General features: G+C 40.7%; 1 protein-coding gene across 3 annotated transcripts; it reads left to right on the forward strand.

Moving 5' to 3' along the window:
- Positions 1–217: 217 nt before the first annotated feature.
- Positions 218–14710, forward strand: vegfab (vascular endothelial growth factor Ab). Of its 3 annotated transcripts, XM_039781919.1 has the most exons (8): positions 221–912; positions 2802–2844; positions 3933–4129; positions 4770–4846; positions 7540–7572; positions 10679–10753; positions 12347–12490; positions 12905–14710. In XM_039781919.1, exons 1-8 carry the CDS (start codon positions 859–861, stop codon positions 12924–12926), a joined length of 645 nt encoding a protein of 214 aa, XP_039637853.1. In that variant the 5' UTR covers positions 221–858; the 3' UTR covers positions 12927–14710. The 3 variants fall into 3 exon arrangements, with proteins under 3 accessions (XP_039637854.1, XP_039637853.1, XP_039637855.1); XM_039781921.1 differs by lacking the exon at positions 10679–10753 and having other exon boundaries at positions 223–912; XM_039781920.1 differs by lacking the exons at positions 12347–12490; positions 12905–14710 and having other exon boundaries at positions 218–912; positions 10679–11913.
- Positions 14711–16135: the final 1425 nt, after the last annotated feature.

Consider the following 16135-nt stretch of genomic DNA (forward strand, 5'->3'; position numbering starts at 1 on the left):
GGTGATATTTCAGCCGGAGACACTAGTATAAAGTACCACAATCACAATATCAGGATGCACAACCCTTTTCTCAAATAAAAAATAAAAATAGACTGGCGCCTCTGAACTCAGCTTTTAATAACTTGCTGGTGATGCGGTCACATGAGTCGATGTTTAGGTGAAACGTTGGGAAAAAAAATTCGGAGTGCTGTAGCATATATCAGCCCATAGAGGACACACCTACCCTGTTATAATGGCCACCAATCATCCACGTCCAGTCTAGTCGCCACACACACAGCCACAGTACGGAGTGTGTCGGACGCGTATGTCCTAACGGAGAGAGCTGACCTGCTTAGAGCGCAGCGCAGTGACAGAGGAGTGAAAAAAAAAGCCAGTGCAAATAGATAATGTTTTGTGGGACGAGTATCTCTCAGCGCGGTTTTCTTTTTCACTGAACGTCATCCTGGTCCATTGGTTCAAGTAGCACACAGGAGTAGCCTACAAGTTTCCAATGGACAGATACTTGGAAACGGCTGGAGCAACAAGCATGGGATTATATTTGTAATGTGGATTGCTATCCCCGTGCAAGAAAATAAAGGTCTGCTGAGGAACAATGTGAGACGTTTTGCGTCTTGGATTCTCGTGTTTCTGGATATCTTGAAAATCATTGGCAATAGCTGAGAAGGCAGAAGTTATGCGCAAAGGATTGTATGCTCCGACCCCGGGACCAACATGGATTTGCCATTACAACCCCCTGTCCCGTATTTAGACAAATTTTAGCCTGTCCACTTGTGTTGTTGTTGTTGTTGTTGTACTTGTTGTAAACTTCATGTTTGGATTTTAAAACGTCGCCTGCCTTTGGATTGGATTTCCAACACCATGAACTTTATTGACAGTTTGACACTATTATTTTTGACGCTGTCAGCTGTCAAGGTGAGTCAAGTGTCCCTGAGAGCAAACTGGACAGAAAAGAAGAAAAAAAAAAAACATCAACCGACCTATTGTAATGTAGTCACTGGTCATGAATGTGTAGTTTGTCCTTGCCTTTCCTCTGGCTAGGTCATCGCTCGTGTTTAAACAAGATGAAATGTTTAGTGGTTTTGGGGAGATTACAACAGCCATTACGCCAAGCCGACACTATATACACCTAACCCACACACTCGTGGGTGGTGCGCTTTTTGTGTTGCAAATGCGGCATATGTGAGGATTTTCAAATAATGTTGTGAAGTTTGACGCTGGTTGATTGCAGGCCTGCTCTTAAACCACCTTGGAGATATTATTACGCTTTAAAGGCGCAGTGGCTCCGTTCTGAATTAGGACATGTGAGCAGGTTAACGCTTGGCAGTGAGACGGTTCAATAAGAAGAAATCCTACTTTTAACAATGTTATTCATCAGTTTCAGTAGAAAAAAAACAGCCTTATCATGTCATTAATCATACAGATTAATCAGGTTGACACGATAATTGGCTGTTTGAGAGCGCACTAAATCGTGTTCCATATAATCATTAAACAAGCGCAGTGTACCCAGGGAAGCTTTGAGCAAAGGTTTCCCTGTGGAAGAAAAAAAAACACATTTCAATAGGAGGCTGCATTTTTTCCAGCAACATGATTGGACTTTGAAGGTTTTTTTCTAATATGAATTTGCCTCCTCAAGATAGCAATGATGTTTTACATAGTTCTCTCTCGGGCATCTCACAGCTAAGTTATTGAAATATTCCCTCTCCAGAGTCCAGTAAAGTGTTTATTTATCTAACTGGTTAATTTAATGACAGCTTAAGCCCCCCAGTGCACGCTGAATAGTTTTAGGATGCTGTCTCAATTGCTCTTTACCACTCGAACTATCATCGGTTTAGGGGCCGGTGTTCGCAGCTTGTCACCCTTTCATTATTAATACAGTATAGTGTTTTGGGGGGCTGGGGTTTCTCAGCCCACAAGGTTGGACCCTCTCACGCCACCGGAAGGGGGTGGGGACTGCGACACCCACAGCCAAACTCTTTTTTCTTTTTACTTTTCATTAAGGAATGGAAAAAAAGTTTCACCGACTCACTTAATTTTGAGCCGGTGATACAGGACCAGGTCTCACGCAATATTGGCGAGATATTGCGCGAGTTGCGCGCGACTGTAGGCCTATGTATGTGTGCGTGAGAGATAGAGAGAGAGAGAGAGAGAGAGCGAGCGAGAGCGAGCGAGATAGTGTGTGTGTGTGTGTGTGTGTGTGTGTGTGTGTGAGGGGGGTCAGAGAAAAACTTGTGGGTAACGCGCGCACGGATGGAAAGTTGCCAAAATCCTTTGTGGTCCGTGGTGTGGTGACAGCTACCCCCTGTGAGGGAAAGTAGAAGGCTAACATTCTTACCGGTTTTAATGGCGACAGTTATTAATCCGCGTTGCCAAGAGGCGGCGGAGGCATCACATTAAAGGCTTGATAACTGACACAAAAACACAGTAATTCAAACGTTTATGACGTTTTGTCACGTGGCTGATGTGGTAAAATATGTCAGCTTGTTTGTCACGTTGTAGCCTACCTTTGGTCAAATATATGGCCATATAAGGCCTCACACATCACATATATACTACAATAATGTTATTTTCAAATGCTTATAGAACACATAGTATGGGCAGTAGACTCTCATTGCCCCCCTATATTATATAGGCCAAGATAAGATGCATTATGTGGTTTTCATATTCTGTCAGCGGTCAACAGAAATGTCAAAATGTAAATACATGTTTGCGCAACTGTGGATAAGTAGAGGGCAAGGGCATCAGTTTCATGAGCTTTTGCACAATCTACTGTTACTAACAGTTTGCTTTTTTCCTCCTTGCAGAGCGCCCACATACCGAAGGCCACAGAAAGAGGTCCACATGACGGTAGGTGTCCCACAGGGCACCGTGGGAATACAGCCTGATCTGGGCTCCCTTGTTGGCACACAGCCAAATAGAAAAGGGCCGGTTTGAGGTTCACCTTGATAGTAAAGGGAAATTATCGCCTCCTGGTGGACAACGGCATAGTTTAACCCTGACCAGATGTATCTCCCCAAAACTCCCCCTTTTAGTAAATGAGAGCAGTTTCACCCTTAAATCTCAACTCTTGGACGTTTTCATCCTGGACAACATTCCTTCTTGTTTGAGGTTAAACTGGGGAAATGTTATGGAGACCAAACTCTTTTATAGAATGGAATTTCACCCTCTTGGCCCAAAATTTCATTTTGCACAATTCCAGCATTGCCCAATCTAATTTGGACAATCAGAAGCTGTACTTCATGATATTGTTCAGTGTCAGTATATTTGGTTTGGCTTCCCAGAGGGCTGTCAGGCTGAGGTTGTTTTAGGCTCTGAGTGATATTTTGGAGGTGATGTCTGTCTGTGTGCTAATATCTTTCTCAAGAGCAGAACTCCTGCTAAGACTGAATGGGGGCAAAAGTAGAGCTTTAAAATGGGGTAACACTCAAGTCCAGCATTTATCTGATGCAGCAGATGGGGTCCAGCTAGATATAGAGTACTTTAAAAATTGCCTGCGTGTGTCAGTGTGTGTGTGTGTGTGTGTGTGTGTGTGTGTGTGTGTGTGTGTGTGTGTGTGTGTGTGTGTGTGTGTGTGTGTGTGTGTGTGTGTGTGTGTGTTTAAAAGTAGGTACATTTCTATAAACCAAGTGCATCTCAATGCAATAATAGAAAGTAAGGTGTGTGTGTGTGTGTGTGTGTGTGTGTGTGTGTGTGTGTGTGTGTGTGTGTGTGTGTGTGTGTGTGTGTGTGTGTGTGTGTGTGTGTGTGCATGAATGTGTGTGTTTTAATCTCCTTCACTGTGACTCCTCTGTGAGCCTGCCAGCGTTTTTAATGCACTTCTCCTTTTAGGTGTGTGTATTATTGTTACAGCACTGTAGTGTTGAAGAGTCAGTGCTGTAGACTAAAGCTCCGCTGCCATTTAAATAACCCTTGCACACTGTGACTCTGTCTCCCAGTGATCCCTTTAATGGAGGTGTACAACAAGAGTTTGTGTCAGCCTCGGGAGTTGCTGGTGGAGATTCTGCAGGAGTATCCGGAGGAGGTGGAGCACATCTTCATCCCGTCCTGCGTGGTGTTGACTCGTTGCGCCGGTTGCTGCAACGATGAGATGCTGCAGTGCATGCCAACATCCAGCTATAATATAACAATGGAGGTGAGCGGCGTTATTTATTAAAACAGCAATACTTTTGGTGTTTTGTGCAGTGGGGTTCAGAGGGGTGGGAGTGACCCTTTTTGCCTTTTGAAACCCTTATTTATCCAGGATGTGTGTGTGCTCTAAATGGACAGATTTATACTTTATTTTTGCCTAAATGTCACACTAGAGGGGCACATGGGCTCCTCAAGTGTCCCTCTGATCGGTCCAGAGCCCTACTGCTCAACCCAAGTGTCCCTGCTGTTTGCCCAAAGGCTCCTCAGGTGTGACCTTTCGGCAAAAATCATATACTTGGCCCTTTTTTCACTTTCAGCCCTTTGGTCCTCTGTGTATGAGGAGTCAGTTTGTCTTTTGGATCAGTGAGAGGTGAAAAAATGTCATTTCTAGTAGAAGGTGACGATCTTTTTGAACTCTCCATCTCAGTTCATGGTCGATCCTCTTTCACTTGGGTTAATATGAAAAACAGAATTTGAATGATTACATCTGGACCTTAGTGATTTCTCTGTGTGACCCTTTTGTTCATCCTCAGTGTGAATTATAACTCTGAGGACAAAAAGTTAAGGAATACTATAAATCAACTTAATATGTCATTCAAATCTGTGACGATTTCTCTTTCTTCTTCTTTTTTTTTTTTTTACAGATTAAAAGAATAAAACCCCAAAGGCAACAAAATGATATTTTCATGAGTTTTACAGAACACAGCGCATGTGAGTGTAGGTAAGAAACCCTGAACACACTCTGAAACACACACAATGTGAATGAAATACTAACCGCTGTGTGGCAGAGCAGAGTCCAACCAAACACGTCATGTAAAGTTTTGGTCTTCTGTTTGCCTCTGACATATTCAACAGATGCATATAAGCTGGATTCCTGTCTTATCATTGCTACTTTTTCTTCACTGATCTTACAAAGACATTTAAGCACATCCCAGCACATATCCTCCATATTGCTTTAGTTTCATTCCATCGCATTGCTCAAGTAAAGGAGATACATTTGTGAGTACAGTGCTACCTAATCCTTTGTTTTCCTTCTGTGGCATGTAGAGGTCACTCCTGGAATGACATAGGTTTGATAGCTTTAGTTATTGATCTCGGAGATAAGTACTGTGTGTCCTTTTTGTGGCCTCTAGTCACAGTAAGTTGACTTCTTCTGGTTAGACTTATGGTACAATGATTTATTTTATGTTGTGGATCAGATTGTTAGATAGATAGATAGATAGATAGATAGATAGATAGATAGATAGATAGATAGATAGATAGATAGATAGATAGATAGATAGATAGATAGATAGATAGATACTTTATTCATCCCGAGGGAAATTTTATTGTCTGTTGTTTTGATAGGCAGCAGTATAATCTGTTAAAGCCAGCTGTAAAAAGAGATAAGTGCAGCTAAATTAAATTAGTAACATGTTCTCATTGTGCTGGTGTTTAAGCTCAACATGCACAAACAAAATCGGATGGTTCCCAAAAGTAAAACAAGGAAAAAGTAAAGATTTCATCCTCATCATATCATATTATTATGGTGGCTGAGATTTGAGCTGTAAAATGAATTAGCAAGGTGTGACACAGCAGCATGCATCATCCTCCCACGTTTATTGGAAATCTAAAAAGCAAATCAAACATTGTAGGGAGGCAGGGCAATTGGCCGAGGACCAAGCTCTCTCTCTATTCTGAGTTATCAAATTTGAAATATGTTTGTGTTTTTTTCAGTGAGGCTGCAGCAGTCTGTCAGACTATAAAGTAATGTCACCCTGAACTTACTACTGCCTGTGATGACACAATACTTTGGTGTAAAACCATTTACATGTAGCTGTAACATTTTAGGGCACCTTCATCAAATCCTAGATGCTGTATCCAATCTATTTGTTGCTGTTTTAAATTTTTGACTTCATTGTATTGTTCTGGAAATGGTATGCATGCATTAATTGCTATTAACAGATCACCAAGTAAATAAAAGTGGTCTTGACCAACTGCCACTTTGCTCGTTTGAAAGCCATGATGTCTCTCTCTCATGGGTGGGCCAAATTCTCTGGGAGGGCAAAGCAGAGAAAGGGGAGGTAACCTTGCTCCTTATGACCTCATAAGGAGCAAGATTCCAGATCGGCCCATCTGAGCTTTCATTTTCTCAAAGGCAGAGCAGGATACCCAGGGCTCGGTTTACACCTATCACCATTTCGAGCCACTGGGGGACCATAGGCAGGCTGGGGGAAACGCATATTAATGTTACAAAACCTCATAAAGTGAAATTTGCATGCCATGGAACCTTTAACGCCAGTACTACAATTAGTTAGCCTGGATGCCAGCCGAACTTAGCCCCGCCCACAAAATTCGAGGTCGGGAAGTTATTCTGACTAGAATCTGAGTAGGACCACGTCAGGCTAACAATTAGTAGTAACTTCATAGAGCTGCAGCATTATTAACAGTGAGTCTGATATCAATGAAATAAAACTACAAACAGTAACGGTGGACTACATGCTGAATCACTACCATATAAAAGTATCAAAAACAGGGTTTGAGTTCATGAAAATGTGAAGCAATTATGCCGGTAACCATCTACATTCAAGTGTTGCATGCAGTGCATCAGTAACAATAATCAAATTTAACATGCTTTAAAGGGTCATTATGCCTATTTAGTACTTTTACTTTTGATGTTTGAGTACATTTTGTTGTTAAAGCTACTCTACTTGTACTTAAAGGATCATTTAATTCAATACTTAACTTCAGTACTCAGCGCTTGTAATTGAGGATTTTGTTATATTGTGGTATTGCTACTTTTACCTAAGTAAAGGTTTTTATTTTACCTCTCCATATACCTTAATAGATTTCAGTGCAGGTGATTCACAGTACCACATATAGCATGTATCGGCCAATTATGTATATGCACACATATATTTTCATGTTTTATTCAGCATATTGATGTAGTTATTGTACCAGTATTTCAAATTGAAACTTGGCTGTGTGTCTATGACCTTTTTGAACGATACACTGTTTCCTAACACTTTTGGCACTTTGTCTCCAGAGTGTGCCAGCAATCGTATTGCTCCACATGCTGTTATCACAAGTTTCGTCACATCATGGACGAGAAGTGAACCAAAACTGGCAGCCTGTTATTGTAGTCCTGTTTGTATGTGTGTGTATATCTCTCAGGGAGCATGCCCCTTTGGGTGCCTGTTAATGAGTGCGTGCACTGCTTTAGTTCCCAACAAATCTGCTTCCTTTACTGTGCGAAAGTGAAACATAGTTTTATCACAGTTTCTGGTAAAGGACGGTGATGTAACGTGATTAGAGAAAAATTACCTGTGCTGATAATGAGCCTCTGGTCTCTGTTGATCTTGATAAGTATTTGTTTGCCAGGTAACTATGGCATGCTGTGATCTAATGTCATGTTGTTTTGTCCTTACCTTTCAGGTTAAAGAAAGAAATGAAAGAACAGAAAGAAAAGTGAGTACAGTACTCTTTCTGCGTGGATTGGGGTTTTTTTTCAGAGGGAAACAATGGGGACTTGAGATTTGATCTTTTTCCTCCCCTGCAAACAAGACTCTTGCTCACGTCATTTGCAGCTCACCGCCTTGCTGACATTATCCCGTATGCTCTTTCTCACCTAATTTATCCATCTGTTATTTCCTCACTCCTTTTTCCTCTGTCTCTCCATTTTCTCTCACACAGACACACTCAAACACCACACCAAACACTCCACACTGATTATATTTCAATTAAAAAAGACAAGCAAGAGACAAGCTACTACATGAGACCATGTCATGCTGAGATTAGCATGCAGCTCTCAGGTGATAAACGTGGGGAATACCAGCTCAGTCCACTCAGGTGAATGAGTGACACTTGATGAGGCCATTGCCCTCTCTATTCCTGTCCTTTACACTGTTCCTCCCTTTTCTATCTCATCTTTATGTTCCTCTCCTCTCTTCTTTAATGTTTACATCCCACTTAGCATCTGTTACTCCTGTTAAAGGCCGCTCTGATATAGATAACAGTGTTTTTAAAGACCGGTTAAGCTTTTGTGTTTATGGTCTTGGCTTAAGTGTTCTTCTCTTCCCATAGAACAGAAATCAGCGTGAAGCGTCATTAAAACTCTTTTAATTCTCCTCCTGCAAGCAGTCGTTATTATCTCTCCGTTGCGCTGTGGTTGTTGGTTGTATTTTGGTTTTGTGTCAGATCGTCTGTCATATAGATAAGAGCTAGTTTTGAGACCTCTTTAACCTTGTCTTAACTGTTTACGAGTACGGCTTTGGTGGCGTGCGTCTACATAGTGATAGTCTTAGGGTCGTTCAACTCCTGTTTCTGATGCTTTTATGCTTTCAAGTTTAGTTTTATCATCAGTCGCTGACCTCTCAGTAGTGACAGGTCCCTGGAGGTCTGTCAGGGTGAGTCATCCTGCGGAGGTTGGGAAACTTGTGAACTGTCAAGGTCGACAGTGAAACTCAACTGATCTCTGAACAATTAAAAACAGGAAATTGCTACATTTACAGCAGCTACAGTACACCCTATTCCATCATTACTGCACTTCGTCATATTTTTCATCCAGTCCCAGCTCGGTCCGACCTAGCATCATTGAATGGATTGCCTGATCCATCATTAGGTCAACATTCCTTTGGTCATGACTAAATACCTGCAAAACTAATGACATTCCCATCAGCCTCAGCTGCACTTTGTGTTTAATGCTAATTAGCAAATGTTAGCATGCTAACACGGTAAACATTGTAAATATTATACTTACTAAACATCATGTCTCATCTTTGTTGACGTTAGCATTTTGCTCAAAGCACCTCTGCACCCAAGTAACGTTACAGCCTCCCAGACTCTCTCTTTTTTTTATTGACATGCAAATCCAATATTTACACAGACTCAGCCAGGTCCATTCATGACCTGTGCAGCAAACTAAATGTAGGCTACGTTCCAGAAGAAGAAGACCAGAGCAGCACAGTCTGTGTGGCAATATTGGATTTAAGCGTTCCCTTTTCCTCAGGAAAACATGTTATCATTGCCAGCAGAAAACAGACTATGAACTATGAGATCATGAAGATGCCCTTAAAGACGCAACCTGCAGCTAGAGGTTTAAAAACAGGTTAAAAAATAAAGTTAGGTTTTGACTTTTTCCTGCGAACACTATAACCAAATCATGGACTAATATGCAGAGTGCTGGAGTCAGAAATGTGGCTAGATCTCGCTTTGCCAGACCTTCCTCCATAGCGCTGCAGAAGAGGGTCTGGTTAGTCCACACAGCATTCCGGGATGGGAGAAAAACCTGCTCTGGTATATTGACATTTCTTTAAACCAATCACAATCGTCATGGGCAACGCTAAGCACCAGGTGCTGCTGCAAAACAGCCTCAGGAAGGAACTTGTTTTGGTGGATGTGTACGTTCAAAGGTTGTTTTAGTCGTGCAACAGAAAACTCAGATTGGACAGATAGTCTAGCTAGCTGTCTGGATTTATCTTGCAGAGATCTGACGAGCAGTCAACCATAGTCCTCATAAATCCACAGGAGTTTAAAATGCCAACACAAAGAAAGCGAAAGGTACCGGACATCCGGCCGAAAAGAGTGAAATCCAGCGGAATTTCTGGCGGCAATGGAGCAATCCTGGAAGATAAACGTCGTGGCTATAAACTAGGTCCCACCCTATAATTGTGTTGAGCACATACACATAAACTAATTATGCCATTCTAGCTCGGGCCAGAAACTAATCATGGTGAAGTAAAAATAGTGTTTTACTATTACGCAGTTCTTCTGCTTGTCCACAGAGACATGTCGCAACATTTCTATTTGGGTATTCCAGAACTTTTCGGTGTAATTGTATACGTCTTAGACAACATAAGCTTGTAAAACCCAGCTTGTTTTTGAACACGCAATCTAGCCTGCACCTGTGAAACTCTAGGTGTATGCTTTACAGGCTTGTCCTGCTGTGGTCTGATACAAGTTGAATCAGCCATAAATAGTTGACCCAGATAGGTTGAAAGATGCAGTTTTGGTGAAGTCCAAGTTCATTGTCCTCAATCCACCTTGGAAATTTGAGAACAGCCAAGCCAAAGCTCAAACTATTAACCGCACACAGTATGTTTGACGAAAAGAAATCTTGTTGGTTGGACAATGAAGCTAGTTTTACATTTAAATGTAATGTTTTAGTTCATTTCAACAGTTGTTTTGTGCTGCAAACTTTGAACTCATATTATCACTTACTGAAAAAGCATTGGTAATTTTAGATATCTCCCATGTGAACAATACAGACACCTTTCTCATAACATTTTTTTTTTTTTTTTAAAAAAAAAATTTTTTATTAATTTTTTATTAAAAATATTTTTTTTTTATTAGAGAAAAAAAAAAAAAAAAAAAAAAAAAAAAAAAAAAAAAAATTTTTTTTTAAATGAATATTGTGTGTTATTGCTGTTTGATTTAAAGAAATGAAAAAAAAGATTGTTAATAATCAGTTGTTTTTTTTAACCAATTATCAGTTTAGGCCTTTCCACACACATCAGTCCTTCTTTACTCAGTCTCTCAGGCATCTCTCTGCGTTGTTGTCCTCTTTTTCTTGCAGAAAATCCCGGAAAGGCAAGGGTAAAGGCCAAAAGAGAAAACGAAAGAAAAACCGCAACAAAACAATTCACGATGCGTATGTCAGCTCCGCCTTCTCCACTTACCTGCATCTGAGTGTAGCGCTTCTCATAATTAAGCTCATTTGGGAAGAGCTCATTTGCCCCTTTTAATTTGCACCGTTAGCCACATCAATTAGCATGTTGCTTCTGTGTATTGTCCTAACTTTGTCTCGTCAGTCATGTTTTACATACCCAGAGTATCAGTGTCTAAGTTGCCCTGTTTGCTAACATGTTTGCTAACATAGCTTTCGCAAAACTTTACAGCGATAACCAGGGACGTACAGCAGACATTGCCAGCCAAATCCCATATCACAAGAAATGAACCATAACCCATCGCCACCTGTCAAAATACCCATCTAACATCCCCCCAAACCTTACTAGCCCCCAGTTTGCAAGAAAACCACTCTCTATGTTTGAGACTGGGATGATGGTGGGGATGAGATATAGCAGCGTAGCATGAAAAACAGTAGAAACTTGAGTTGCTCCTAACATCTTGTCAGATAGCTAGATTTCTGATTGATAATGGACATGTTTAAATAAGCAGGAATAAACAGATTGGCTCTTAGCTGTTACTTGAACCCTCTACTGAAACAAGATCACAGCTCCACCAGCATTGCTTTGCAGACCGGCTCATAACTGTTGTGGTATCTGTGCTGGAATCACCAGGATTGTAATCACGGCCTTGTGTTCAGTGTTGAGTCTGTGCCGCTTTGCTGTGTCTCGTACCCGTCTCCATTCCACCCTTTGTTCTTTTCATCTTTATAAACAGGTTGTGCTGTCCTGTGCATAATGCTGGTACTTTTTATGTAATGTAAAGATATGAGTGATGGCTATCTATTGACTTTTCTTTGTCTTTTTTTTTTCTTTTGCTACTGGGGATATGTAAACCAGCAACTTGTTTAGCAACTCCTGTTTTGTGTCTTTGCCTGCTTTTGTCTCTGAAACAAAACCACCCATATTTTATTCAAAAATAATATAAAGATGATCTCATGTTTCTTCAGAGCTCATACTGTGAAAAAATACATGTCTGTGTTTTTATTTGTACATTGAGATATAAATGGAGTATCTGAGCCTTCATCTGTCAATTTTCAGCCTCTGTTCTTATAATCTAATGTCTCTCTGTTGGAATCATAGTCTGCAGTTTTCACTCAATAAAATGAAATATGTCTCGACGGAGCACCAAGCAGACCCTTGAGTCTTCTTTAATAAGAGTTTGACATTTGTAAAAGTGAGAACGAGGTCATTGACGGGCAGTTCAAAGCCATCTGTGTCATTTTGTGTTGCATGAACCGGTCCAGAGCTTTGCTCGCTGCATGTTGATCACATACAAGGCATTTGTAAGCGGCCCAATCCACGCGGTAGGGTTTGGGGGGGGCGCCAGGGAGGTTAATTTTACTGCTTGAATATTTGCCTGCTCTGTGGGAACCTGTATGCAATACTACCCAACTGTCACATGCAGTACAACTTGTCGGGGAGTGGCTTAGAAAAGCAAATTGGAGCGTACAAAATGGTTGCCCTAAGGATGACCTTTCTTATGGGTGGTAATGGTACACTGTGATAATCATCTTCTCTCCCCCTCTTCCTTCCAATCTCTGTCTCTCTCTGTCCAGTGTTTGTGAGCCATGTTGTGATCACTGCTCAGAGAGGAGGAAGCGCTTGTTCGTGCAGGATCCCGCAACCTGCCGGTGCTCCTGCAAACACACCGACGAATACTGTAAAGAACGCCAGCTAGAGCTCAACGAGAGGACCTGCAAGTAAGTGCTGTCATTTAAGAGAGCCAAAGTGAATATAATTTGCTCTGTTCCAGAAGTAAGAAAACCTCATTTAAAGGGCCTTCAGTTATACTGGCTCATTAGACCTCTTCCCAGGACTATGTGAGTGTGTATAAACTGATTGACATCTTCCTGAGCCTCCAGTTAGCTCTGTTGCACCTGTTAGGGCAGGACACATGGCATGTTTATCATTCTTTTTGGTAGATTAAATTTGTGACGTAAGAAATTACCATCTATGCTCTGGCACACCTTTAACATGGGCAGAGGTCTAATCAGCCAGAACAACTTGGGCTCTCTGTGTTTATGTGTGTATATGTCTGAGAGAAGAGGACACTCCTAACTACAGCCTGTTTTTTTCTTGTTCTGATAACTGTTTATGCTTCCCTTCTTGTTTAGATGTGACAAGCCAAGGAGATGAGAGAGGTGGCAGCACCAGATGTACAAGATGAAGGAATATTCTAGAGATATTTCACAGCACAGCACTTTGACCTTTGAACCGTAAGCTTGTCTTTTCTATGGAAAGCATTCCCCTTGAGAGAGAACACTAAGAAAGACTGAAATGAAGTTTCCTCCCACTGTATATCTGTGTGTATATAGACCATGATAAAAGAAAAAAAAAAGTACAGAATTGTTATGCTGCTACAGAAACAAATAACTAAACCCATCATTAGACTAAAAGCAAATTGCCGCCATGTGGTTTAGCATTTTCTAACAGGCTTGCGATGCAGGTGTAGTCTTGTTGTCAATTCATTGTATGCAATTACTTCACTGGATCTCTACTGTGGTTTTGTGTCAATCATAAAATTGCAAACCTCTCAATCTAAGATATATTTAACGGCTAAAATAGCGGGCGAGGCTGAAGAGGACATGGAAGTGCATTCTCCTTTCAAAAATGATGGATGGATTATCATCGGTCGATGTCTACTTTTGCTTTTGGAGTATAACAGCAGGACAACTGGGACATCTGAATCTGTCTCTATGTATTTGTTCCTGTACGGAAATGCAGGACTGACGTGGATCAGCTTGATGGAGAAGAGACTCTGATAATGTCATATGTTCTTTTAAAGGGATACTGGTTGTCAATATAGTTTTGCTATGTCCTACATGAAAACCACTGAAAACATCATATACTGTAGTTTGATTCCATTTGAAAAACTGTGCCTCACAAAATGTACTGAGAAATCTTTCGAGTGCTTTTTAAATTATTTTTTGTTTCCTTTTTTCAGGAGAGAGTATGGTCAAAGTGGTTTGTTTAGTGGTGGTTTAACTGAATACAGAATCTATTGATTACATATCTTCTTCTCTGAACGTGTACATACTTAATATCCCTTTATGCCATAGTCCATTCTAGATAATTTATAATGTTAGAGTATTTTTCAGTATTCAGTCTTCTACCCATATTTAATTTGGTCTATTTATATATGCAGTGTTATGTACCTGTGGCAGTCCTATCTCCCCTTTGTGTGTGACTGATGGCTATTCTCAGCATGGAGACTCTATGCTTTTCTACGAAACAAACAAAAAACATCAACAAAAAATCTGAAAATTTGTTAACATTCCCTAAATGGATCGTTTGTTCTGGTGTACTCATGACATCTCTGGATTTTTCTACCCCTCTTATCTAAGGGGGTGGGTACTGTGTAGGATTTTAACGTGTGTATCTGTGTGTGTGTGTTTGTGTATGTGTGTGTGTGTGTGTGTGTGTGTGTGTGTGTGTGTGTGTGTGTGTGTGTGTGTGTGTGTGTGTGTGCGTGTGTGTGTGTGTGTGTGTGTGTGAGTGTGTGTGTGTGTGTGTGTGTTAGTAAGTTGTATTTAAGTAGTATGTTTTAAATTTGGATAACAATCTGCATCCTTTCTGCCATCAGCCTTAGAGCCATCATTATTAGTTCTCTTTGTCTCTCCTTCACTATTAACATGTTTTCTGTGTCTATGTAAAACAGTAAAGCATATTTATTTTCAAATTATATTGTTTTTATATAAAATAAGGAAAAGGTTGCTGTGTTGTGAATGCTGTGTTTTCAAGAAGTTTAATTAGGCAACATGAGGTTTCCATGTTTTTGTGCGACAAGTTGATACTCACACATAAGAATCCCTGCAGAATGTAATCTGAAAGAAAATACAACAGAGAAATAAGAAACACCCGCACGCTTTTCATGACGGACAGACAGTTATTCAGCCTTATGAATAAAATGGCACTTTGAAGCAGTGTGCAGTAATTTCATCTGTTAAATTTAACTGTAGATAGCCATTAAGGAGTGCTGGAAGTAAAAGTTTTTTGAGAACTGTGATCACTATTAATGTAAAAAAAACACAGCAAAATAATCTATCAAGAAAAAACAACTAACTAGTAGAATAGCACAACAGAAGCAGTTTGGTTAGTTTTGGCAATGGTAACTGAGAAAAGAGTCATAAAAACAAAGTTTAACACATTTTTTTAAACGTCTTCATCAGATTCAAACCACGTTTGGGAGGCTGGGTTTTTCAGAAAAAAAATAATTTTTAGATTTAAGCCTCAAGAACAAGTTGAGAACAGTTATCCTACGTAAGAGAGTCGGACTCAAGTAACGCCTTGGGCTATGGGTAGGACCATCTCTGCCATGATCGCATAAAAACACAATTTTATTTCCACTTTGAATGCTCATTAAAATTAGCATTACATAACAACACATTAACGATATCTGCAGTGCAACCCCCTCATTCATTTCTATGAAACCACTGTGTAGACACAGCAAAGGTGTTCACGACGCAGAGAGCTCCAGAACAAAAGTTGAACCTGGCTTAACACAATGCAACAAAATCTATGAAAACACTGTTTGGCAATCAAATACATCCAAGCACACATTTCTAGATTAATACAATGAAAAGGGTTATTTTACCGTTTACCTCGCAATTGTTAAACTAGAGGATAAAATGATTTAAACGAGTCCCGGATGACAACAATAAATGCTTCCAGATTGACAGATCAATCTCACCGAGTCATTTTGAAGTTCATCGTTCAGCTAGATCAAATCTGTGCGAGGCGAATGAGGCGAATGAGGTGATATCTACTTGCATCAAGAAACAGTTCAGCTTGCCTCGTTAGAGTGAAATTCTGGTTTCACTGCAGCATCAGCCTATTGGTCATTTTCCATGATGAGAACTTTTCCAATAGCCTGGCTCCGCCCTCCTACGTACCTTCGTACTTCGCTCAATTTTCATTTCTCTTCAGTACTATGTCTGGGTTCTTGGTATAGTCTTGGGTTTTCTCCAACCAAATTTGTGGCAGTCCAATCAGCGAACAAAGGGAGTGGCTGAGAACGATGACGTTGAGGCCGTGCGCTAGAGTTGTGGCAGAGAAAGATGCAAGCGAAGCCATTCGGTCCGTTGTGGCAACACTGCCGAATATCCAGAAGTTAAAGCCCGAGCAAGAACAATCTTTGCTGAGGTGTGTTGGTGGCCATGATGTTGTGGCCCTCCTCCCTTACGGGGTTCGGGAAAAGTTTGATTTTCCAGCTTGCTCCGTTAGTGGTGAAGGAGTTGGCTAAGGCTAACGCTAGCGATGCTAATGCTAAATATAATGCTAAATATAATGCTGCGTTCATGCCACTTTGGAATAACAGGCACCGCCCCCCTGGTTACGTTGTTTTT

This window comes from Perca fluviatilis, chromosome 18 (genome assembly GCF_010015445.1).
Source record: "Perca fluviatilis chromosome 18, GENO_Pfluv_1.0, whole genome shotgun sequence".
NCBI classification, from domain to species: domain Eukaryota; kingdom Metazoa; phylum Chordata; class Actinopteri; order Perciformes; family Percidae; genus Perca; species Perca fluviatilis.